The sequence below is a fragment of the Canis lupus genome, chromosome 34 (genome assembly GCF_003254725.2).
Source record: "Canis lupus dingo isolate Sandy chromosome 34, ASM325472v2, whole genome shotgun sequence".
In the NCBI taxonomy this organism is placed as follows: Eukaryota; Metazoa; Chordata; class Mammalia; order Carnivora; family Canidae; genus Canis; species Canis lupus.
Window position 1 is genome coordinate 34,442,104 of NC_064276.1, and position 26,085 is coordinate 34,468,188.

Here is a 26,085-nt window from a genome sequence, read left to right on the forward strand (position 1 = left end):
GTTTTATCAGTTTCCATTTGATGTACGATTTTAGATACTACCATAAAGATGAGGTATAAGTAAATTGTCCCTTTTTAATTACCTTAACTTCCATTTCAAAATTTAAGATATAATTTATTTTCTTTGTTTTTTTTTTCATAAAGCCACTAGAAATGCATAAGAGAGAATCAGTTTTGGAGATGCCTGGGTGCCTCAGTCAGTTAAGCATCTGCCTTCAGCTCAGGTCATGATCCTGGGGTCCTGGGATCGAGCCCCACACCAGGCCCCCTGCTCAGTGAGGAGTCTGTTGCTCCTTCTCCCTTCCCCCCCACCTCCTGGTTTGTGTTCTCTCTGTCTTTTTCATAAATAAAATCTTTTTAAAAAAGAAAATAATTTTTTAACTTTAGATTTAGCTCTAAATAAATGTTCTTTAGAAAAATAAGGTAGCTAACAGCCTTCTTTAGGCTTCGAATAGTACATACTTAAGTTCAAATTTAGAGAAAGCCCCTTAAGGGCAAAAAGCTACTACAAAAGCGATGCATCTGAGTCAGAGAATCCAGCATATTAAAACTCACTTCTAGTAAAGGGAGACAGTGCTCACTTCGGCAGCACATATACTAGTAAAGGGAGACAGAGCTCTGTGACTCCAGATCCATCATCGTGAAGAATGACCTGTCTTTATTCTGATGGCTGGTGTTGAGCTAGATGACATGATTTGGTGGCCGAAATTCAGTTGGTTTTGCACATAAAAAAGTATTTTCCCCTTTAAGGAATATTTATTTAACTCTGTCAACAGCCAAGCACCACACCACGTCCTGTGTCAGCTATCTCACCATCTAGGGAAGCAGATGTGAGGCGTGACGTGTGGGTGGTGCAGAGCAAGCCCCCAGTGTGAACATCCATGAAAAGAAGACCCCCCAGTCTTGCAGTGTGTTAGTTCAAGTATGAAAACCGATTGGACGCTATGCACCATGTATGGTGTAGACATGTGTGTGTAGATATGTGGCTGTGTGTGTGTGTGTGTGTGTGTGTAGAGAGGAGTTAATGTGTTGGTAACTGACTTTGCTACATCAACAATTCTGGTTCACGTGGCTTATTTTGCTGGCTTCGTTAAGGTGTTTTCATCATAATTAGCATTACTACAGCATTTACTATTTAAAGGGCCCTCACACACATGTCACAAGTTATTGGCTCATTTAACAAAGGTGGACTGAACACCAGCTACATGCAAGGCTCCCAACAGCATCAGAAATACAGAGCTAAGAATGAAGCCATCTCATCCTTCAAAGAGCTTCACAGCCGAGGTGAGGGGAGAAGGAAGCAACCTCATGGCCGGGCTTATAAAACAATGTTAGAAGCTCCCTGACCGAGGAATGAAGGGGCACTATGTAAAAATGAAAGAGCAGATCTGTTTCTGTTCTGGGGTTGGGAGGGGAGGCAACCTGGCAGGAATCAGGAAAGTGTAGGGGATAGAAAACCAAACAGCACATGAGCCAGCAGAGTGTGCACTTCCTGAGGATTATAGGTCATTGTCAGATGCCACGTGCTTAGCGGGCATCAGCAGGTGAGTCTGGTGAGGGAGCATGATGCACAGTAGTTCCAGGCATATACGCCTAATGTCGTATATGCAGGAAAGATGTAAAATACAGGTTATAGGAGAACAGCTTACCAGCAGAGAAGTAGTAGTGGAGTGTTCATAGTCCCCCCAACTCATCCCACAGCTCAGGCCTTTCCCGGATGGTCCACATGCCCCAGGGCCAACATCCCAGTTAGAAGGGAGCTCCACCCCTGTAATACTCCAGGGAGCAGGGAACATCAATGCCCCATGGACGCTCACTGGTCAGAGAAGTGGTTTTGATAGGAAAGGAGAACCTTTGAAGCCCACAGACTGGTATCAGCTTATCCTTCTGGGGCGTTAACTCTGATTTGCCGAGACAGCTATCTACTAATCTACCAAAAATGGGGAGGAGGCGCCTCTAGGACACGCAGATTTATTGCTCCTAAGAAGAGGGGGAGAACAGGAACTGAAGACTTGTTACCAAGCTGAGTTGATTTGAAGCTGTGGGCATCAGGGAGCCACCAACTGTTCTTGGGCAGGGAAGTAAAAGGATCTGACTCATATTTTAAAGAAGTCACCAGCATTGTAATATACAGGCGATGGATATAGGAAGCCAACCAGGGAACTCCCGCAGAAGGTCAGGCTTGGGGTGGGGGTGACACAGGGCAGAGATAGAAAGCTACACGCTGGGGGCCGAATGGCCACCTTCTACGCCGCAGTCACAACTCCAAGACTGGCTACGCCTAGGGGCAAGGGAAAGGACAGAGTGTTGTGTGGAGGAGGAAGACATTTCCTTTTTTCTTCCCAGATTCTTCTAACTGGTTTAGGAATTGGTGTGAGCCAGACGGACAGGAGGAAAAAAAAAAAAAACAACCCAACAACAAAGTTTTATTACGTACACGTGGAGGTGCAATAGTGAAACTGAGAACCAAAGAAATAACCAGGGCAGTCAGTGTTCACACATTTTTAGATGAAGAGACAATAAATTTGTGAGAAGTTGACAATAAATGGGGGATTTCATTAGTAAGAATATTCTAAGCAGAATTTAGGTGAAGGGAGTAGATCTTTAAAAAAATAATCAGGTTTGTTTCTACAGCCTTTTCAGCTTTAAAGTCCCTAACTCTGGTGATGAGGGTTATCTTTTTACTTCTCAGTGCAGGGAGGGAATTATTTCTCATATGGGGGATTTATTCCTTCCTTTGGGGGGGAACAGAAGAGGGTCTGAGTGTCCTTGCATCAGCCCTTCCCCAAGGAGTTCCACTCAAAATAATCAGTATGCCATCAAGGTACATTTTGAGGCAGCCTGTCCTGGGCCCCTACACTAATAGTGCCTGGTCTCTGGCTGAGTGATCAGCTAGATTGGGGAAGAGGAGTAGGGAGGAAGATGAGAGACAATAAGGCTATTTTTTAAAGTTCTTATCTTGAAATAATTATCAATTCACAAGAAGTTGCAAATACAGTACAGAGGAGTCCCAAATACCGCTCACCCACCTTCCCCTAATGGGACCGTCTTACGAAGCTAGAGCACAATATCACAACCAGGAGAAGGACGCTGGTACAATGTATGTGTAGAGTTTTGTCATTTTATCCAACGTGACTTAGGTAGCCCACAATACAATTAAGACAAGAAACTATGTCACGAAAATCTCCTCCATGCTACCCCTTTATAAATACAAATACACCGGCCTCCTCTTTCTCCACCATCCCTATTCCAGGCAGCCACTAATCTGTCGTCCACCTCTAAACTTCTGTCAGAGCGTGTCATGCAAATGGAATCATCCAGATCATGTCCTTGGGTGACTGGCTTGTTCCACTCAGCATAATGCCTAGGGTTCATCCTCAGAGTTGTTGGATGTACCATTAGTCTGTTCCTTTTATTGAGTAACATTCCGTGGTACAGATGTACCCTGGTTTGTTTGACCATTCACCCACTAAAGGGCATTTCAGCTATTTCCAGCTTGGGGCTGAAAATAAAGCTGCTCTGCACAGTAATGTACAGGTTGTTGTAAACCCAGAAGCTTTCCTTTCTCTGGGATGGATGTCCAGGAGTGTGATTGCTGGGCCACATGGTAAGTGAATGTTTAGTATTTTTAAAGAAATTAAATAAGGCTTATCTTCCAAGGTAATTATGATTTTATTCCTGTTTTGAAAGTAAGAAATGAAAATCATGATGACTGGCAGCCAAATAGAGTCGGAGACAAATGTACTTGGGCTTGAATCTGGCACCGCCATCCTCCACCGTGATTTTCAGTAAATCAGATAATCCTGCTACACTTCTAAATCTCTTTTTTTTTTTTAATTTTTTATTTATTATTTGTGATAGTCACACAGAGAGAGAGAGGCAGAGACGTAGGCAGAGGGAGAAGCAGGCTCCATGCACCGGGAGCCTGACGTGGGATTCGATCTTGGGTCTCCAGGATCGAGCCCTGGGCCAAAGGCAGGAGCTAAACCGCTGCGCCACCCAGGGTTCCCAATCCTGCTACACTTCTATGCCATTTTGTCTCAGGTGTAAATTTCTGTAATTTTTTAAAAGATTTTTATTTATTTATTCATGAGAGACACAGAGAGAGAAGCAGAGACACAGGCAGAGCGAGAAGCAGGCTCCCTGCGGGGAGCCCAATGCCGAGGAGCCTGATGCAGGACTCGATCCCCAGACCTGAGCTGAAGGCAGACACTCAACCGCTGAGCCACTCAGGCGTCCCAATGTCTGTAATCCTTGAACAGTTTCAGAAAAGCACCAGAATGATAATTTCCTGCTTTGCTTGAATACGGAAAGGTAGGATCCTAGGGATGAGATAAAATTATGCAGTTATCAATTAAGGAAAAGAGGAGCTGGGCTAAATAAAAGTGAGAATGTAGATGAGATTAAAACAAGCAGAGACTGTGCTGGTTTAGACAATATTTGTCCAAATTCAAATCACCAGCAGAGGCAACAAAAGGCAGAGATATACCCAAGTCCAGGTGACCAGAGTTAACCACCAGGAGTTCAACAGAATAGATGAAGCAAGTGGGGGAGATACATTTCTGATTCTAGAATGAACTTTTGCTTTTTATCAGTTTTCTGCTGTGTGCTGCTTCTATGAAGCCCTGTGGCTTTGGTGTTAGTTCTAGTCAGGAAGAGATCAAAGACTCATAAAAGCCAATCTTCGATGAGAATGAAGATTACCTCATGTAAAATTAGTAGAGGCAAATGTATTGAGATGCTTTGGGTTGCAAATCACAGGTAAACCCAGCTGAAGGAGCCTCGCACAATAAATAATTTTTTTTTTAAGAAATTTATGATCTCATGTAACAAAAAGTCCAGGGGCAGGGGATTCCAGAGCAAGTCAAAAGAGCAATGAGTGCATCAGTGTCACAGAGGACCCCATCCATCCCACATCTCCCTCCACCATCATCCTCACGCTTACCTGGTGTGAGGCAATGTGGATGGGGGGACATGGGGTAAATCACGGGATAAACTCAAGAAATTTCTTTCGGAGTTTAGAATCAGAAAATTTAAAAACTAATACTGATTGGGGCGCCTGGGTGGCTCAATTGGGTAAGGGTCTACCTTCAGCTCAGGTCATGATCCCAGGGTCCTGGGATGAAGCCCCACACCCAGGTTCCTGCTCAGAGAGGAGCCTGCTTCTCCTTCCCATCTGCTCTCCCCCCTGCTTGTGCTCTTTCTCTCTCACTCGCTCTCTCTCAAATAAATAGATAAAATATTAATAAAAATAAATAAAAACTAATCCTGGATAATTAAAGGTTTTGATTAGTTGAATTCTAAGTAATTGAAATTCTTTGTATCATTCTTTGTATTTTGTACTTTGCCCCAGATTCCTAACATTAGGATCAGGCCACTTTCATGGGTATAGATGAATTTCCTTTATTCTCATTTTCAGGACAGGAAGGGATGACTTAAAATATTTCTTTTAAAGAAAGAAGTTGTATAACTTAAATTTGCATAGTAGTGTATTTTCACATGGCTTGCCTAATCTAATCTTTATAAATCTCTGTGAGTTAGAAGGAGTAGATATTAATAAGTTCATTTTAGACATTTTAGAGATGAGGAAACAGGCTCAAATTTAAATGAATTGCACAGCATCAGTGAGAAACTACATGGCAAAACTGAGATTTAAGCCCAGATAGCCTCTCTCTCAATTCAGTATTCTTTCTACTTTCGGGGACAATTAAGTCTGATTTTCTGGGCCAGATTTCATATGTGAAGCCATAGTCTCCCCATTACCACACTCATAATTGTTGGAACATAACAGTTGGTTTATACGTTAAGAATACACAAGCACCAGGAGTGCCTGGCTGGTTCAGTCAGTAAGCAGAGCATGCAACTCTTGATCTCAGGCATGTGAGTTTGAGCCCCATGTTGGGTGTAGAAATTACTTAAAAATGAAATCTTTACAAATACTACTACTAATAAAAATAGATGAACATGTTTAAAAAAAATACTCAAGCACTAAGATCAAACTGTGGAAGAGCACCCACAGGAGGAATCCCATCAGACACTCAAGCTAAGGCTAAATTTCAATGCGATGAAAGCATGGCTATCTCTCATCTCCTCCCACCCCACCCACTCAAGATGGCAAAGAAGAACAAGTATCATGGGACATAGTGAGGTTGCAAGTACAGAAGCAGCATTACTTAAGGAAGTATCGTAGATCTTGTTCACCCTCAATTTTATTCGATATAAAATTCAGGTAATAGTAGCTATAGTACAATGTTTTTGCACTACTGTACTAAGGTAATTGTTTTCAAATATTCAACAAAGAGTTATTTGAGTGTTAGAAGAATGAAGCATCCTTGCCCATGACCTAGGCTCTAACTTCACATGGAGAGGGGATTGAGAGCTCCCACCCCCTAACCACCTGGTGACTCCCCTAGCAACCAGACCAATCCTTAGGTGCTTTCCAAAAGCTACCTTATCAACCTAAACTCAGGTATGCCTAAAAGGGGTTGGCTCTAGAATATCAAGACATCTTTATCACTCTTACCACTTAGGAAATTCCAAAAGTTTTTAGGAGCTCTGTGCCAGAAAAGGAGAGGAAGACCAGTATGTATTTCTTATTATAAACAACAATATCACACTTCCCCAGCTTACAAAACCAGTCTGACCAGTACACAGGATCACCCTGTGGTCTATTGCACAAACTAGGATTTTTTGAGAATAAAAAGGAACATTATTAATAATTACACTGGAATAGGGGCACCCAGGTATCTCAGTTGGTTAAGTGTCTGACTCTTGATTTTGGTCATGATCTCAGGATAGGGAGATTGAGCTCCGAGTCTGGCTCTGCTCAGTGCAGAGTCCGCTTGAGATTCTCTCTCTGCCCCTCCATCCCACTCTCTCTCTCTCTCACTCTGTCACAAATAAAGAAAAATCTTTTTAAAAAATAATTATACTGGAATAATCAGCAGAAGCCAGCCCTGTCCTACATACAAACTGGGAACTTATGGCGACTCTATAAATACTCCCACTTAGACTTCTCACTTAACATGAAAACATTGAATCATTGATTTTTCTAAAAACCCTTCATATTATTGAATCCCATCTATATTTATCCCATTTACTCAAGTCAGAAACCTGGGAATCAGGCCCAATTCTCTCATCCACTCTCTCACAACCATTTCACAAAATTTCTCTCATAGATCTACAAAGTATAATCCAAATATATATACTTCTCTCCTCCACCTGCTTCATAGGTCCTCCTCCTCCATCCATTGTACCTTAGCCCGTTACCCTGTGTGTTCCCTTTATTCTCTGTAATTACGTATTTGCTAGCTTACTTGTCATTATGTGTCTTCTCTGCTTTACTTCCAGGGATCCTGAGGTTTGATCACCCAGTGCCTGGCATTCCTAGCACATAACATAACAGGTATTCAATAAATGTTTATTGGATGAATGAGTACATGAATAAACAAATAGAAAAAATAATCAAACATCCTGCAGAACACCTTTGGGAAATACCGGTATAAATAGTGTGAAATTGAGAATATAGCTGGGTCTTTGTGCTCTATTAAAAAATCAGCATCTGAATGTCTGAGATACAGTCCAAACAACCAAATAAGCTCAGAGTTAGTCCTGGGAAGAGGTAAAATGAAGACAGCAGTGGAGAAAATGAGAGAGACCTGGTGAATTCCAACCATTCCCTCTGTTGCTCTCCTTTGCTCTCTATCAGACACTCAAGCTAAGGCTAAGTTTCTCTATGTAACTGTTTTAATCCCATATCTCGCACTGGCAGAGGAAATTCCATCAATAAACAGGTCAAAATAATCTTTCTGATTAAGGAACACTGTTCCATCTGGTAGCAAAGGGAGGGCCTGTTAATATGGAAGTCAACTACTCGGAACCATTATCATCAGCGGTGCTATTTTTTGCTAGAGTCAGTTGGTCTCAATAAATACCAAAGGAAGGGGATCCCTGGGTGGCTCAGCGGTTTAGCACCTGCCTTTGGCCCAGGACGTGATCCTGGAGTCCCGAGATCGAGTCCGATGTCGGGGTCCCTGCAAGGAGCCTGCTTCTCCCTCCCGTGTGTCCCTGCCTCTCTCTCTCTCTCTATCATGAATAAATAAATAAAATCTTAATAAATAAATAAATACCAAAGGAAGACTTACTCCATAACAGGAACACCACCTTGGACAGTCATCTAATAACATGCATTAACTCTTTTAAAACATTAACTTTAAGACAAAATGAGACAGATATTCTCACTTCAGTTACAACATCATTCATGTGAATCTCTCTGCCATCAACAACCAGCTGAATAAGATGAGAGCTAGTACTGCGGGAAGGATGGACTGGGAGTTGGAGATGGAGAAAGGCAGGAGAACTGCAAGTTTTCACGGCTGTGTACCGCACACACACACCATTTTTTTCACCTCTAAGAATAAGCATTCTAAGCAAGCCGTGTGCTTCCAAGTTCCTAGCCTTCAGACCTACATCCCAGAATAGCCTAGGGCTGTTGTCCAGATTGCTTCTGCCTCAGAATTACAGCCCCTGTGCCTCTGCTATTGGATCTATTATGTTATTTATATACTTATGAATTATACCATTTTAAAATAAAATCTGTATAAGTTAAATTATCTAAATATTAGATATCATCCATAATCACAAACCACATCCATGGCATTTGGTAGTTATAAAACACTTCCATAGGAGAACATTTACTTGCAGATACAGTATCTGAAGGTTGCAAGTCCTGTCTTTAGAAATGGCAATGCCACCTATCCTTGTGTCCAGGGTCTGAGAGTACAAAGTGGGAGAAGCGCAGGGCTAGAAGTCTCTGAGGCAGGCCTCCTGTGCTGGAGAGAACATTTCATTCTAGGACATAAGCCTCCATAACCCCTCTTCTGGGACAGGGCCACAGTAAGATTACTTGGCAAGATAGCAATCATATTGCAGTCATGCCAATCCTTCTGCATCAGTTAAGGTATTTTTGAGTGAAAGCAATAAAAACCTCAACTCCAAATGGCTTAAACAATCAAGGCAAGTTATCAGCTCATGTATTTGGAAATTCCAGAAGTAGAGCAAACTTTTAAGTACAGTCCATCAAGGGCTCCACCCCCAATCCTCTGTGTTCTGCCTTTATGTGTTGACTGTGTCCTCAGACAGGCTCCCCCTCTAATTGCTAATAGCAGCAACACTGACTTACTTCTTCACTCCCATCCAAGGAGAGAGACCCTAATTTCACTCAATTATTAAAGTGAAGTGCTAGATTTGTTCCAATTGGACCATCCCAGAACTGATCACCATGGCAAGGAAGATGGGATTAGAACCATCCAGATATAGACCAGGGTCAATCTATTCCACCTACAATGCATAGCTGCAGCTGAATGCAGGAGGGAACTATCACATAGAAGAGGCACCACCATGTCCATATCCAGGCTCTATATTGATTTCCTTGGTCCCTATGACTTAGAACCACAAACAAAGCTGTCTGAGAAATAGACTCAGCATTTTATTATATTTATTTTTTAAGACTTTATTTATTCATTCATGAGAGACACACAGAGAGAGAGAGAGGCAGAGACACAGGCAGAGGGAGAAGCAGGCCCCATGCAGGGGCCTTAGCCCCTATTAGCCCAACGTGGGACTCAATCCTGAGTCCCCAGGATCACACCCTGGGCCGAAGGCAGCACTAAACTGCTGAGCCACCCGGGCTGCCCCTAGACTCAGCATTTCAAACCCTTCTCTCACTTTTCCCCCCTCGCTCTATGTTCCCCCTCCCTCTCTCTGCCTCCATCCCTCCCTCTCCCTCCACCCCATCTTGTTCTCCCTGTCATCTCTACCTCCTGCTTTGTTAAAACTGATTGACCATGAAAACAAGGTAGGAAATAGAAGACAGGGAATATAGAATGTGTCCTTCATTTTAGTAGAAAGACTCAGAAAGAGTCAATGGCTCGATCTGCACAGCTACCCAAGGCCTGCAGCTATGGCCAGATCCAATGCTCTCTATAAGTAAATGTATATGGTGATCAAGAAAAATTCTATTTGGGGAAATTTTGGAAGACAAAGCAAAATAGATAGATTTCCAAAGACACTATACAAGCCCAGGTGATTCTCCTTGAAACCAAATAGTACCCCTCATGTTAGTCATGCACTCTTAGAAATTAAGTCAAAGAATAATCTAAAAACATGGCAAGCATTGTACATAACAATTATTCACAACAACAGGGGAAAAATTGAAAACAACTTAAATATCCACCCATAGGCAAAGTGTTATGTAGATTTGGGACATCCATTCAATGGGACATTAGGGAACAATATTAACTAATGGATCTGATGTCTCTGTAATATCACACACAAAAAAATGTTTATGGTTTACCACTAAGTGAAAAAAGTAGAATTTGGAAAATAATTATGTAAAATGTACATATCATAAAATGTACATATGATCATGTAAAATATACATGTAAAAAAGATAGGAAAGAACTATACCTAATAATACTTGAGTTTTACTGAAATGTGATCATCTTCTACTTCTCAACTTTTTTGTGATACTGTTACACGAATTTTATAACTGAAAAAAAAGCAAGCATTATTACTTGGCAGATATCTACTTAGCTGCTTGCCTCTATGCTGGCAAAACAGCAATTACAGGGGCGCCTGGCTGGCTCAGTGGGAGGAGCATGTGACTTGATCTGGGGCTGGTGGTGGGGGGATTGTGAGTTTGAGTCCCACTTGGGTGTTGAGATTAACTTAAAAAAAGAAAAACAGCAATGACATTTTAGTGGTCTGTCTTCTGTCCCAACAGCATTCATGCACTTATTCAAGAAATAATTATTGAGTATTACCTACTAGGCAGCAGGGATGTATCAATGAGTAAATGATGTGCACATATTCTCATAGCCTAGTGAAGAAGACAGACTATAAACAAATAATTTGTGACAAATGAGGGAAACATGGTATGAAGGTAATGAAATGATGTCATAACAGGAGGGAGAACCTGCTTGAAAAGGTCGGGAGGCTCCCGAGGGAGTAATATCTAAGCTGAGAAGAGAACGAGAAGGTAGACACGAGCTGCAAGTGCCAGGGCAGGCAATTTAAGCAGAGGACCCAAGGTGAGAAAGAGCTTGACAAGTCCTGGGAACTGAAAGCAGGAGGCCTGTGTGGCTAGAGCACAGGGCAAGAGGAGAAGAGGGGTTAAAATGAGGTTGGGGGGGTAAGCAGGGACTAGTTCCTGCAAAACCTTGATAAGAATTCTGGATTTTATTCTGAAGGCAACGTGAAACCATTGATGGCTGGCATAGAGGAGAAACATGGTTCAGTTTGCACTTTAATAAGATCACCCCTTGCATTCTGGAAAACGATTTGGTGGTGAGTAGGGGAAGAGGTAGGAAGCAGAGAAGCTTGTCAGGAGTGTTTGGAACCACCTGCAAAGAGATGAATTAGGCTAAAAGGCTCCAGGGTATGTTCTCAAGATAGACCAGAAGTTATAGTGGGGTGCAGGGAGAATGAGTCAAGGATGGTGCCCAGATTAACTGTTTGAGCAATTGGGTGAACGGTAGTGATACTTATAGAAATGGGGAAATAGAGGAAGAAACAGATTAGGGCGATAAAGTGAAGAATTTCATTAAATTTAAATACTACTGAACTTCCATATACAATCTGCTTATATAATCTTTCTCTTCAGGAAGACCTTTAAAAATGGGGAATATGGGGATCCCTGGGTGGCGCAGCGGTTTAGCGCCTGCCTTTGGCCCAGGGCGCGATCCTGGAGACCTAGGATCGAATCCCACGTCGGGCTCCCGGTGCATGGAGCCTGCTTCTCCCTCTGCCTGTGTCTCTGCCTCTCTCTCTCACTGTGTGCCTATCATAAATAAATAATAAAAAAAAAATTTAAAAAAAAGGGGGAATATGTTTTCACCTTTGAAATCTTAATATCCTGAACAACGCAACATGTTACAGAGTACCTAAATACTTAATACCGTTAAGTATTTGTTAAGCGAACGTCACAGCTTTGCAAATATGTCATTAATTCCAACATAATAGGATTCTAGTTATTGTGAAAAGTCTCATCTTAGACCATTTTCCTTACCAAGGCTGACAAGGAAAAATTGATTGACCATTAATTATCCCTTAACTTAAAAAGAGAAAGAAAAAGTATGAGATTCGTTTTTTTTTTTTTGTTTTTTTTTTTTTACTTCTTTGTTTAGTTTTCTGTAGTTAAACTAAAATGGGAATTAAAAGCTTTAATGTGTGTGCTTAAATTCTTGGGCTGGCTACTGACCTACTTTAAGTGATTTTACCTCCCAGTGTTTCAGTTTCTCCATTTGCAAACGGGAGATAATGGTAGTTGCCTTATCTCACAAGGATGTCATGAAAATAAGTCAGATAAATTGCTTTGCCCTCCTTGGAAAGGGGCTCTAGAAAGTAAGCATTATTAGATATGATGATGAATACTCACAACTTCAAAGATATTTTTAAATTGCCCCCCAAGTCTTTGAACATGCTAAGCCTATGAATAGCACCGTGTTAGGTGTTTATACATTTCTGGCAAGCTTTCACCTCTTGTTAAAGCAGTAACTGGTCTTTGAACAAATGTATTTCTCATTCTTTGATAACTATGCTTCCTTGTTTGTACACTTGAAAGATGATTATCATCTGGCATGTGAGGTCAAGTTGAACTCCTTGGTGCCATTACAGTTCAATTGCAGCTTTAATTGAGTTTTTCCTCCAAGGTTGAAAAATAAGTCCTTTGCTTCACTTTAGTAAGCTACTTGCACTCTCAAAAGTGATTGTGAGGTGAATATAACTATAAAATATAACTATTTTCTGCAAATGGTATATAAATGATGTTTTCCATTTTAGCTATAATATCTTCATTCAAAAATTGATATGAAAAATTCAGTATTTTTATTTCTTCATTGTATTTTTTTCTGATGGATTTTCCTCAAATTGCTTTTAATAGCTATAATTATGCATTTTAACATCTCGAATACAGCTGGTTCCTGACTTACAATGGTTTGATTTGCCTTTTTTTTTTTTTTTTTTTTTTGAACTTTAGGAAGGTGCAAAAGCGATATGGATGCTTTCGGTAGAAATCATAGTTGAAAGTATGAATTTTGATCTTTTTCCCAGACTGGCTATATGCAGGGGGATGCTCCCTTGAGATGCTGGGCAGGGACAGCAAGATGCAGGTCCCAATCAGCCATGCAGTCCCAAGGGTAAACAACCAATACATTTACAACCATTCTGCACCCACGCATAACAGCCATTCTGTGTTTTCACTTTTAGTACTGTATTCAATAAGTTACATGAGCTATTCAACACTTTATTATTACATAGGCTTCATGTTAGAGATTTTGCCCAAGTGTAGGTGAGGCAAAGATGATGTTCAGTAGGTTAGGTGTATTAAATGCATTTTTGACTTATAATATCTTCAGTTTACAATGGCTTTATAAGGACATAACCCCATCATAAGTCAAGGAAGATCTCTAGACACAGCCATGGTACACACATAAATATCACCACAGTAAAAACCTACAGGCCTCAAGACAAAATACAGGAGAGTAAACATCATCTAGAACAACATTTCTCATCACAGATGAGCATCAAGTTCAAAATTAGTATCATGTTAAAAAACTCACAAGTCATTAGCACTTCCATCCTTATCCACACATCTCTTACCTATGCACCTAACACAAATCTAAACAATTCTTGCTGGAATAGTCAAAACACTCCCAGTAGAGTGCTGTAAAATCATTCCTTGCAAAGTAAGAGAATACAGCCTACCTCTCCTCTCTTAAATAACATCTTTTCAGGTAAGTCTTAATATACCCACTCAACAGAGGTGGAATCTGAAACTAGGTGACTTATACTAGATCCCTCAGCTAGGTCAGAACACAAGGTCAAAATGCTTGACCACAGGGACACCTTCATTCCCATTTCTTCCTGTTTCCTTTTTCTCTCAAGGAAGAAATGAGAATTTGAGGCAACTCAAATGAAGACACTGTACACTCTGATTACTTTCTAGCAGGAGAGATCTAAACTAGGATGGAGGAAAAGTAGGGAGAAAATGGCCCCAATTCCTCCAGGTGATGTTAGAAGCCTACTCACGGTCCCACCAGGATTTGACGGAAGAGACACCAAGGGACAATGGGCCCATCCTGGAGGCAGAACCCCAGAGAAAATTTCCTAGGCCCTATATATGAAGAAGGAGTAGCACTACTATTTCAGAATATTATTAAAGTTTCATTTTGAAATTTCTGTCACCAGTGATATGTACTCCGTGGCCTGTAAGAGATGCCAACAGCATAACTTCTTGAATTCAATTACCCTGGGCAGGCCTTGAACTGGTAGGATGGCCCAAACTCCCAGACTTCTAGGGGAGGCATAACTGACATCTGGTATTGTTCAGTTTCCCTAGGCCAAAGGTCATATATCAGTACCCTATTATGGGCCAGAGTTTACCCCAAAAGGCTTTTTGATTGGCCCACTGTAATGACTTCTGACACCAATAACCCAAGATAGGCCAAGCTTCCCCAGTTAAGAGCACACAGTCCTCAAGACTACCCCTTACTTCAGATACCAGCCACAAGTTTGAGGGTCCCAGGCCACCCTCCCTTCTAAGGTGCTGGCGATAAATTTAGGGGTTCCTACTGCCTCCTCAAGTTTGATAATTTGCTAAGATGACTTCCAGAACCCAAGAAAATGCAATATTTATAATTACAGTTTTATTATATAGCAAAAGGATTCAAATCAGGACCAGCAAGAAGGAGACATGATGCATAGAGTGAGGTCTGGCAGGGTCCCAGATGTGAAGCTTCCATTGTTCTCTGCTGTCTTCAGGGACTTATCCTCCCAACACATTGCTATGTGACAAGACAGATTATTACCAACCAGGAAAGTTCATCCAAGTGTCAGTGTGTCCCATGTTTCTTTTTTTTTTTTTTTTTTAATTTTTTTTTTTTTTTATTTATTTATGATAGGCACACAGTGAGAGAGAGAGAGGCAGAGACACAGGCAGAGGGAGAAGCAGGCTCCATGCACCGGGAGCCCGATGTGGGATTCGATCCCGGGTCTCCAGGATCGCGCCCTGGGCCAAAGGCAGGCGCCAAACCGCTGCGCCACCCAGGGATCCCGTGTCCCATGTTTCTACTAGGGCTTCATTCTATCAGTATGATGCACTAAAGCATGTATCAGTCTCTGCCCACCCACGCCCCCTTCCCAGAAGGCAGGGCTGATAATCCCATGTGCGCTCTTCCTGGCATGACCAACCCCAAACTGAGTCACCTCATGGTATTAGCCACCTCACAAACTGTGAAAGGCCCGCTATGAACAAGAAAGGCACTCTACCACTTGGGGAAATTCCAAGGGTATAGAAGCTACGTCCCACAGCTCAGAAACAAAGACCAGCTAAATTATTTAGAAACCCACATGATCTTTAAATTTTATCTCACGTGCACTACCAACATTTAAAAATCTGGGGTCGAGGGAGGGAGGGAGGAAAAAAAAAAAAAAAAAAAAAAAAATCTGGGGTCACACAAATCTAAATGTTTTGTCCTCCCCTAAATATTGGCAGCTTTAGGCCTCCATTCCCGTAAAGCTGATGCCCTCTTTAAAAGTGAGGCTCCCCGTTTCTTATTCTTGGTGTGATTCCTTTGTTTCCTTCATGTCCACTGCAAACATTTTTTTTTTTAAGATTTTATTTATTTATTCATGAGAGACACAGAGAGAGAGAGAGGCAGAGACACAGGCTGAGGGAGAAGCAGGCTCCATGCAGGGAGCCCGAAATGGGACTCGATCCCAGCACCCAGGGCCCCAGGATCACTCCTTGGGCTGAAAGCTAAACCGCTGAGCCACCCAGGCTGCCCCGCTGCAAACATTTAAATTTGCAAACCCTGGCCTAGGCCTTAGGTATTTGGGGCTGTTTTTACTGCATCTCATATTATTAGCTGCAAGGAATAAATGGGGAAGGAATGACAGTGACTTCATTTCATTCTGTTTCAAACTACTCTTCCTCAACACTTTATATGAGTCTGGGTGCACATGTGCACATATGCCTGCCTGTGCCATGTGTGTGTCTCTTAAGTCTTGAGCCAGACTAATATGAAATTTTTGACCACAGAACCAGGACAAACTGAAAACTTGTGTCATCTTCAGAGTCAACAACCATAGCCAACTCAGGACCTTAGAAGCCTCTCACCTTAAAGACAAAGCAAAACCTAGGTTTCTCAATATTTTCAAAGTACAGCTTCTTTCAGGAGCATAAAATTCTCACATCCTCTTTTATTCTTTGAAATTCAACATAATTAACTGAAAATAAATAAGCAGGGCAAATACTGTTATTTTCAAACTTTACATACCCCTTCTTCCATTACACCCCTTTGTAAATCACTTGCTTAAAGAATATAAAAGGCATGAAACAAGCCCCAAATACAACAGCCATGTGGACACCTGTAGTCTCTCCAAAGCATAGGTGTCACATACCCCTTGAGTTGACCCTCATTATTTCTGGATTTCATATTTGGAATTCATTTCCTCACTAAAATCTGTAACCCCAAAATCAGTACCTGCAATGTTTTTATGGGGTTATCACAGACACATTCAGTGAAAAATTTGAGTCATTTGATTATAAAGATTCCCAGCTGAGGCCCCAAAGGGTGCTGTTTTACATTCTTGTTCCAAAAGAAGACTGTAAATAACTGCCCTTCTTGTGTTCTATTCAGTGGCACTTTTTTTTTTTTTGCACTTTTGTGTTTTTAGTTAATGATTTTGCTATTTATACCAACCCCCAAGCACGGTGTTGAAGTACTATCTGGTGTTCCTAAGTACAAGAAGACTGTGATATGACCTACAGAGAAAATATATGTGCTAGATAAGCTTCGTACCGGCATGAGTTATAGTGATGTTCAACAGGAGTTCAGTGTTAATGAATCAGTGATATACATTTTAAAATATATATTAAAAATATTGTATTAAAAATAGTAAGTCAACAATATATTGAATATATTAATACAGTTCTTTAAACAGAAACACACAAAAAAACCAAGATTATGCATTAATGAATAGATGAAGATGGTGTGACCAGAGGCTCACAGAAACCTGATTTTGCATTTCCTGAAATAAACGGCTCAGTGTTCACTAATTCAGTGTTTATGATGACTTTATAGAACATAACTACCACAAATGAAAAAGATAAACTGTACTTGTGAAACAGTGAAGCACACATGGGGCTTTCCAGCACAGAATCACATTAAAAGGCACTGTGGGGGGGGGGGGATGGAAACTAAGCTATTTTATTTTAAACCAGAAAATGATGGTGGAATTAATGCTTAGTCATCTTTCCCAGCCAAAACAACGCAGCAAGAAGATGCCACATAGTAAACAGAAAACTGAAGTTGGGAAGCCTTGTTGCTAGTCCTAACTCTGCAAATAATTAACCCAGGCAAGTCATCTAAACCCATTCAAGCATCAGTTTCTTTATCTGCTAGAAGGATTTAAATCTTGCAGCAGTAAGTCACATTTGCCATAATTATTTATTATCTACGAAAGGCTTCCATGTAAATTTTTTTTTTTTTGCTTCCATGTAAATTATCTTATTGGGTGACCTTGATGGTCCCTTCTTACTCCAAAATTATATAACTTAAGGAAGAGAATCATTTTGCCAAAACAGAAAAAAAAATGTCAAGGGCTTTATAATACGAAGAACTTTCCTGTGGAATGTTTACAAGATATTAGCGAGGCAGGACTTCAAATAGAACTAAAAAATAGTCGTGAGTTAATTTTTAAAATTGTATTTATTCAGTTACTATTTAAAAAAAAAAAAAAAAAAAAAAAGACGAGAGACAAATACTCCCAGTAGGTGGCCATCCTTGCCTCAGGCCCCTCACCGCCACAAATTTTGTGAATGTGGAGAAGCAAAAGTACCACTAGATGGAGCAGGAACAAAAGACTTTTTGTTCAAGGAACCCAGGCCATCTTTTCCAAGAGATCTCAAAAAGTTCAACTTCTGAGTAAGGGGAAGAAGCTTAGGGAAACGGAGTTACTTCAAGAATCCAGAAAAATTGGGATGCCCGGGTGGCTCAGCGGTTTAGCGCTTGCCTTGGCCCAGGGCATGGTCCTGGGTTCCTGGGATGGGGCCTGCTTCTCCCTCTGCCTGTGTGTCTCTCATGAATAAATAAAATCTAAAAAAACAAAAAAACAAAAATCAGAACTATATCCATTTGGTGACCCAACCTGCGTTCTTTCCGCAAAAACCACGGTGACTGGGGAAAATTCCTTTCCTTCTTAGAGAACATTACCAGCGACAGCGAATTCCAGAACTCACCCCCCCCCCCACCCCTTAACTGTAATGTAATGAATTGTGTGAACGACACTGAGGGGCCTGTTTTAGGTAATGGGCTTGAGTTGGTGCAGATCCACGCATTTACAGACCCGCCCACGATCCTCGGGACCCTTTCCACTGCCAGGTCAGGTCAGGTCAGGTCTCACCCTGATAATTTCCCTTTATCCCGCAAGCCGCTGCCTACTAATCTCTTCCAGCAACTGCCCCCCTCCCCCATACCCGTTTTTAAGGAGGTGAAGACACTGATTTGGGTTGAACTCAATGCATAAACCTGCGGACTAGGTTTTGGGGATGAGAGAAGGGTCTGTAGGTCGTTTCCTTTAACCTAGTGGGCCATCAGCTTTCCCGGTCTTTCCTGCAAGAAAACCAGATCCAAAGGGGGGGGGGGTTGGAGGGGAGGGGAATACATTTCTTTGTAGACCTCCTTTGGGCGTTGTCACCACTTCGACCTTTTTGCATCCGAAGGCAGAGAGGCCAAGCACATTTAAAAAACAACAAAAAAAAAAAGGCAACCACCCTGAAAGGTACACAACTTTTCACTGTTTTGAGAACACACACCCGTTCTAGTGAACAAATACGAGCTAACGACCTGGCACCCGGCTGAGAAATGGAAATTCTACCTTGGCAAAGGCAAAAAAAAAAAAAAAAAAAAAAAAAAAAAACCCGAAAAACCTCAACGAAATCTGCAAGATAAAAGGGGAGGGAGGAGGGAGGCCTGGGCCTGCAGGGCTCCCCCGCGCCCTCCCCCCCTCCCCTCCCCCCGGGGTGCAGACCCGCAGGCGCCCCCCGCCCCGGGGAGGGGCCGCCCCGCCGCCCCCCAGCGCCCCCGCAGCGCCCCCGCAGCGCCCCCCGCGCGGCGCGTGTGCGAGCCCGGTCCCGGGTGCGAGTCCCACAGCTCAGGGAGACGCACCGCGCGCGGGGACCCGCTCCGTTGCTCTCCCTGCGGCCCGAGCCCCGCCCTGCGGCCCCCAGGCGGCCCGCGGCTGACAGAGCCCAACTCTTCGCGACGGCAGTGGGCGCCTCCGGAGAAGCCCCGGGCCGGCCGCGGCCTCCGGGCGGGACGCGGGGGGCCGAGCGGGCGAGCGGCCGCAGGCTCCCGGGAGGGGCGAGCGAGCCAGCGGCTGACATTTTTTGTTGTTGGCTGCAGACCCGGACGGTGGACGGCGGTAGGCCGAGGCTTTTCCGCCCGCTGAAAGTCAGCGAGAAAAACAGCGCGCGGGGAACAAAAGCGCGGCGCCCACGCCCTGCTCAGTTAGGGTTAGACGGAGGCCGGCCGCCGCCTCTCCCGGGCCCACCCTCCGCGACCTCGGCCGCCGCCGCCCGCCGCCGCCGCTTATAAAGGGCGCGCCCGCCGCCGGCGCTGATTGGCCGAAGCCGTCATCTCGCCTCTCGCGAGAGCCGGCTTCCGCCCCTTTCTCCACCCCCCCTCCCTCTCCATCCCTACGGTTCTACTTCCGGCCGTGAGGACCCTGCGCCGCCTCCTCCTCCACGTTCCTTAAGTAAAATGTTAGGTCTTTTCTTTTTTCTTTTCTTTTTTCTTTTTCTTTTTTCTTTTTTCTTTTTTCTTTTTCTTTTTCTTTTTTCTTTTCCTTTTCTCTTTCTTTTCTTTTCCTTTTTTCTTTTTTTTCTTTTTCTTTTTTTCCTTTTCCTTTATTCTTTTTTTTCTTTCCTTTTCCTTTTTTCTTCTTCTTTTTTCTTTTCCTTTTCCTTCTTTTTCTTTTTGTCTTTCTTTTCCTTTTTCTTTTATTCTTTTTATTTTCTTTATTTTATTTTTATTTTCTTTATTTTATTATTTTATTTTATTTATTTTATTTTATTTATTTTATTTTATTTTATTTTATTTTATTTATTTTGAGGGGAAGGAGCTAAGGTCACTCCGAAAGTACAAACTAACTTGCACAGCTGCGCGGCTCTGTTTTCCACAAACGCCATCGCAGTTGGTAGCGACCTTTAAGGAAACTCGACGGCAGCCCGGGGGGGCCCAGCGGTTCGGCGCCTGCCTTCGGCCCAGGACGTGACCCGGGGTCGTGGGATCGAGTTCCGCGTCGGGCTCCCTGCGTGGGGCCTGCTTCTCCCTCTGCCTGGGTCTCTGTGTCTCTCATGAATAAGTAAAATCTTTTTAAAAAAATAAAGAAAATCAGTTCCTCAACAGCCTCGACTAAACCAGAGTATTGGCTCTGCTGGTTGGCCTCCCTTGGGAGTTTCCACCCCTGCTCCCTGCTCCTTAGGATATGGCTCTTCCACTTCCCCTTGAACGGAGGATAGGTTTTATTAAGCATAACTACTTCATTCTGATTTTTTAAAAAACATTTTTAACATTTATTGAGGATTCTTGCCCAAATCTGCCCATATCCTAATGGTTACAAACTTTCTAACTCTACTACTCCTTCCAGTACATTAGAGAGGGGAAAAATCTCATCATCTCCAAATCCACAACAATAAAACGTTGGAAACTGCCCTAAGAACACAAGTAAAACAAAACAAAAAAAAACTTTTCTAAGAACCACAGGACTATAAATTTAGGAAGGACACAAAAAATTCTCAATTCATTCTGAATTTTAACATTCAGGATTGAATCTAACTTTTATGGGGAATGAAAGCCTTTCAGTCGTTGACTTTACTTTCATACTGTGGGATTAGGTTGAAAAAAAAAAAAAAAAAAAGAACTAGCCACCATGAATTGTAGCGGCTTTCCGTAAGGGCCGGTATAGTAACACTGTTCACATACAACTGGCAGGTCCTAATTGTTGGATCCATGTTCCATGGGGTGAATTCTGTGGGGTTGTGGCTGTTGACCCCTCAACTGAGAGAAAAGCACAATGTTAAGGGGGTTGGTTTCCGACGACTGTTGAGGGCATGGAAAACAGAAATGTGATTTTCAAATTTTATTTCCTATCCCTAGATGACCTGAAAAGGATCGTCTATGACCCCACGGAGTCAGTACAGAATACTCGAGGTTGGTTCTTGGGTTAACTACCTGAGACCAAGGTTAGGGATCCTTCACCAGCCTGACCTAGCAAGCAACTTTGGGATCGCTTTAAACTTAAAGCCCTTAATCTGTTTAAATCTCAATTTCTTAATTTGTAAAATGGGAATAATACTTGACTTGCCCAGCTCTTTGGGATGGTTGAAGTTTAAACTAGATACACGTCTAAGTAGTCCTGTTTTCTTTTAGAAAATAATTCTGAAATGAAGAGGGAGCTCATGATCTCTACGGTCCTTGCGGATGTAGTGAGCACAGCACCAATTGCTCACACTGCCCTCAGATAATCATTTTCTACACCTCATCCATCTAGTTTTGCTTATAATTACTAAAGTGGGAGAGTAGTACCGAGGAATGAAATGCAGCTCTTCACAAATGCTTGACTCCAGTCTACTTACTGCTGCTTGTACAATGTACCCATGATTTTTACACCATGGAGCCTATTATCTAATGTTCCCTCTGCCCGGAATGTGCTTCTGGTCAGTTCTCCATATTTACATACCTACTGGGAGTGCGCCAGAGAGAGCCATCAGGGACAGGGATGGAGATGAAAAGGGAAATCCCACAATCCCTATTTCTTAGAACGTATGTAGTGTGGGAGAAAGACAAGCACATCAAAAGATAAGGCTGGATAAATCAAGTGGTCAATAGAAGTACCAGTAATACACTGTACTAGAGGACAGAATGAATTTTGGCTGGGTGGTGGAAGTAGCATCTGAGCTGGATCTATAAATTATCCAATTCTGTAACGAAAAAATAACTGTTATTTTCTCGTATTTTGAAAGTATCTTTAGGGACATTATCCCACAGTGCTTTGCATAGAGCAGATATGAAATACTTTGAGTTGTGTTAATACCACCATCATCATTAGGAACCCAGGTCATTTTACACACTTCTTCCCCCTTTCATATCTACTTAGACATCAAGATTTGTCCGTTTTTTGTAATTTCCTCTTTTAATTCCTATCACTTACCATTTTGGGTATAAGATTTGACTACTTTATATCTAAACTAATAACTTGTTAACTGATCACCAAATCTCCAAGGACTTCCCAGTCCAATTCACAGTCCAAACTGTGATCACATTCATCTTAAGTTAATTTCCTGTGTCTTCTGTGTTTTGTTCTTTAATTGTTCCCCCTTGCCCACAGGACATTTAACACAAAGCCTTCCAGTCCAGTCCCTGGCCTTCATTCGCCTTCCTCGTCATTGCTCTTGGTCTGCTCCCTCTGAGATCATTTCAATAAAACCAGTGTATTAAGCGTGCCTTGAATATGCTTTGTTCACTCTCATCCCTAGGCCCTTGCTCATCTCCATTATGCTTTTCTGGATATCTGCTCTCTTCCTCCTCCTCTACCACACACCTAACCTAATGCCACCCCATTCATGATGGCATAATTTGCTATGCAATCTTTTCTCACAGCAACCTTCTTTCCATAAAACAGACTTAAATCTATACCACTCATTTGGGACACATGTTGTACTACAAATTGCTCTTCTAACAAGGGAATTATAAAATCACCAAGGTCAAGAATAATGTTTCTTCTAGCATTTAATTTGGCTCTACTCAATATACATGTTATTTGCTTCAGCATTATTTCTCCCCCATCATAGAAATGAAAGTGACGTGGACATTCCAGTAACTGAAATACTTTGTTCTCCCAGATACGTATATAATATCCAGCTTTCTGTCACAAATACTCAAAACACTTTTTTTCTAACCATTTTATCTGTATTCAGAAGCATCTTTGGTGTACTATGTTAGGTCCAACTTCTTTAAATTCTGCCTCAGTGATCCACATGTCCTGGAAGGCAGACAGGGATGCAAGAATCGAGCCTCCCATCCACACTGATAGTTTCTTTTCTGGGGGAGCTGTAACCTGCACGGGCGTATTGGCAGGCACCATATTTGCTATATCTTTAACTAGCCGCTTGTCTAAACCAGGGAAAGAGGTTGATCCCCCAGTAAGGATAATATTGGAGAAAAACGAATTCCTGAGATCTGTATCGCATTTCATTATGCTGCTGAAACACAACTTATCGATGCCAGGAGTCTCAAGGTTCAGAAGATGTGGAGAGAAGAGGGCCTCTGGACAATGAAAGAGCTGGTTATGGAGCTTGATCATCTTCCCATCAGGTAGCTGGTAAACTTTCTCCACAGATTCAGGATTCTTGGCCATTTCTTCTTCATAGTTCATTACCACATAACAAGAGGTTTCCTTAATATCTGCGACAATCTTTCTGTCTGCAGCACTAAGCAGCATGATGCCATGGTCCTTCAACAGCATCATGAGGTAGTTGGTGAGGTCAAGGCCTGCCAGATTTAGCTGCTGGACACCATGAGGCAGACAGTAACCCTCGAAGATGGGTACACCCTGGGTAACCCCAGCACCTGAATTCAGCACATAACCAGTTGTGAAGCCAGTGGCAAAGAGAGCCAGCACCCCCTGGATGGACATATAGAAGGCAGGAACCTGTAGATGCTCAAAAAACACTTCAGTGATCTGTTGCCGTTTCGCCAGTGGGTTCAGTGCTGGCTCAGTAATCAAGACTGGGCCATCGCAGGCCTTTAGCTTCAGGTTATGATCATAGATATGCTTCCACATGATCTCCATGTCCCCCCAGGAAGTAATCAGACCGCGCTCCACTGGGTAGCTGTAGGAAAAGCAATAAGATAAATGGCAGCTTTTTATTTTATTATTTTTTTTAATTTTTATTTATTTATGATAGTCACACAGAGAGAGAGAGAGGCAGAGACACAGGCAGAGGGAGAAGCAGGCTCCATGCACCGGGAGCCCGACATGGGATTCGATCCCGGGTCTCCAGGATCGCGCCCTGGGCCAAAGGCAGGCGCTAAACTGCTGCGCCACCCAGGGATCCCTATTATTTAATTAAATTTAATTTAATTAATTAATTAATTTATTTATTTATTTATTTATTTTACAGTGGTAGCTTTCAATTTCTCCAGCATCTATCCCCTTCAAGCTTGGGTTAATCCCCATATTTATTACCAGTATCCCTTTATGGGTAGTGACCACTGATCAGAAAAGGTAACTGCCAGCAAATGTTAACATAGCTACTCTCCTCTGCAATTTTTGTTGCTTTCCATTTGTCCCTCCTTTAGAAGACAATCCTTTAAATTAAAAAAAAAAAAATTGGGGGATTCCTGGGTGGCTCAGTGGTTTAGCGCTACCTTTGGCCTAGAGTGTGATCATGGAGTCCCAGGGGTTGAGTCCCACATGGGGCTCCCTGCATGGAGCCTGCTTCTCCCTCTGCCTGTCTCTGCCTCTCTCTCTCTCTCTCTCCCTCTGTGTGTGTGTGTGTTTCTCATGAATAAATAAAATAAAATCTTTTAAAAAAAATTGGGAGAGGGATCCCTGGGTGGCGCAGCGGTTTGGCGCCTGCCTTTGGCCCAGGGCGCGATCCTGGAGACCTGGGATCGAATCCCACGTCGGGCTCCTGGTGCGTGGAGCCTGCTTCTCCCTCTGCCTGTGTCTCTGCCTCTCTCTCTTTCTCTCTGTGTGACTATCATAAATAAATAAAAATTAAAAAAAAAAAAAATTGGGAGATCTTTACATAAGAGTACAGCTTTACTATCAATTGGAGAAAATAACCTACATGAGAGGGTACTATGAATTAACTGACATTCTTAATGGACTTGTATCTTATGAACGGTAACTTTATACATTTGAGGACATGTCTCTAGGTGCAGAGAGCAAGTAATGCTCACTCTTTAGGTGTTTCGCACCCTTGGAGATTCGTGGGCTGCACCAGCCGGCTGAGGCTTTCCTGTCCCCCCACTGCCTTAGGCTCGCACCCTTGGGCGCCTTCACCTGGGCTCCCCCCCCCGCCCCCCGGGGGTCCTGCCTGCCGGGAGAAGGCCATACCTAATGGACAGCGCGTTTCTCCTTTCCTGCGCCTGGTCACCCACACACACCTCCACCGCGCCCTTGGCCCCGCCGCCCTGGCCCTTGGGTCGGCCGATAATGTTGGGGTAGACGAACTGGGGCTCCCGCGACCCCGCCAGGCCGGCCTTGATCACGCCGGAGCCGTTGTCGATCACCACCGGGAGCTGGTAGTGGCTCATGCCGCCGCCGCCGCCTCCCGACGGCCGCCCTGGCTGCGCCTGCCCCGGAGAGTGCGGGCCGGGCAGCCTGGGCCGGGTGAGCAGGCCGCGGGGCCTAGAACGCCGCGTCAACAGGCCGCGGGGCCTAGAACGCCGCGTCACAGAGGCCCAGGCCTGACCCCACGAGGCCCGCGCGGCAGGTGCAGGTGCGGCCCCCTGCTTCTCCCGAGCGCTGCCGCCTGATCGCTGGGCCACGTGCCACCCCCTGGAATCCGGGGATACCAGTATCAGGAAAACCCAACTTTCTTCTCTGAAGACACACATCTAACCCTTTACAAGGAGCTTTGCCTCATGCCTCGATGGGGCGTGCCAAGCAGTTTTCTTTTCCAAATCCTTTGCATCCTGGCTAATAGGTACCTGTCCAGGGGCCTGCCCAGAGGCTCTGGAGTGTGCCCTTGAAGCTAGGAAAAGCTGGGCAGATTTGAAGGAGGAAAGCTGTAGCAGCAGCTTGCTGCATGCTTCTGAAATCCTCTTCAACCTCCTAAAAGGACAAGGAAAGAAGGCTAGGATTTATTTATTTTTTGATTTTCTTTTTGTTTTTGTTTTGAAGGCTAGGATTTAAAGTGGATTTTACACATAGACCCACTAGGGGAAGGGAAGGAAAAATAAGGTAAAGACAGAGAGAGGGAAACCTGGAGAAATCTTAAATCATAGGAAAC

The 26,085-nt window shown here is 43.1% G+C and overlaps 1 protein-coding gene and 1 long non-coding RNA gene across 2 annotated transcripts; both read right to left on the minus strand.

Annotated features, from left to right (window-relative positions):
- Positions 1-4,015: 4,015 nt before the first annotated feature.
- On the minus strand, positions 4,016-19,077 carry LOC112645932 (uncharacterized). Its single transcript, XR_003127353.3, has 4 exons — positions 18,538-19,077; positions 16,177-16,286; positions 7,316-7,385; positions 4,016-4,321 (listed from the first exon to the last, which is right to left on the minus strand). It is a non-coding gene; the product is annotated as an uncharacterized LOC112645932 (long non-coding RNA).
- Positions 19,078-22,834: 3,757 nt separating this feature from the next.
- On the minus strand, positions 22,835-25,457 carry ACTRT3 (actin related protein T3). Its single transcript, XM_025425529.3, has 2 exons — positions 25,188-25,457; positions 22,835-23,955 (listed from the first exon to the last, which is right to left on the minus strand). Exons 1-2 carry the CDS (start codon positions 25,385-25,387, stop codon positions 23,037-23,039), a joined length of 1,119 nt encoding a protein of 372 aa, XP_025281314.1. The 5' UTR covers positions 25,388-25,457; the 3' UTR covers positions 22,835-23,036.
- Between the last annotated feature and the right edge of the window lie 628 nt (positions 25,458-26,085).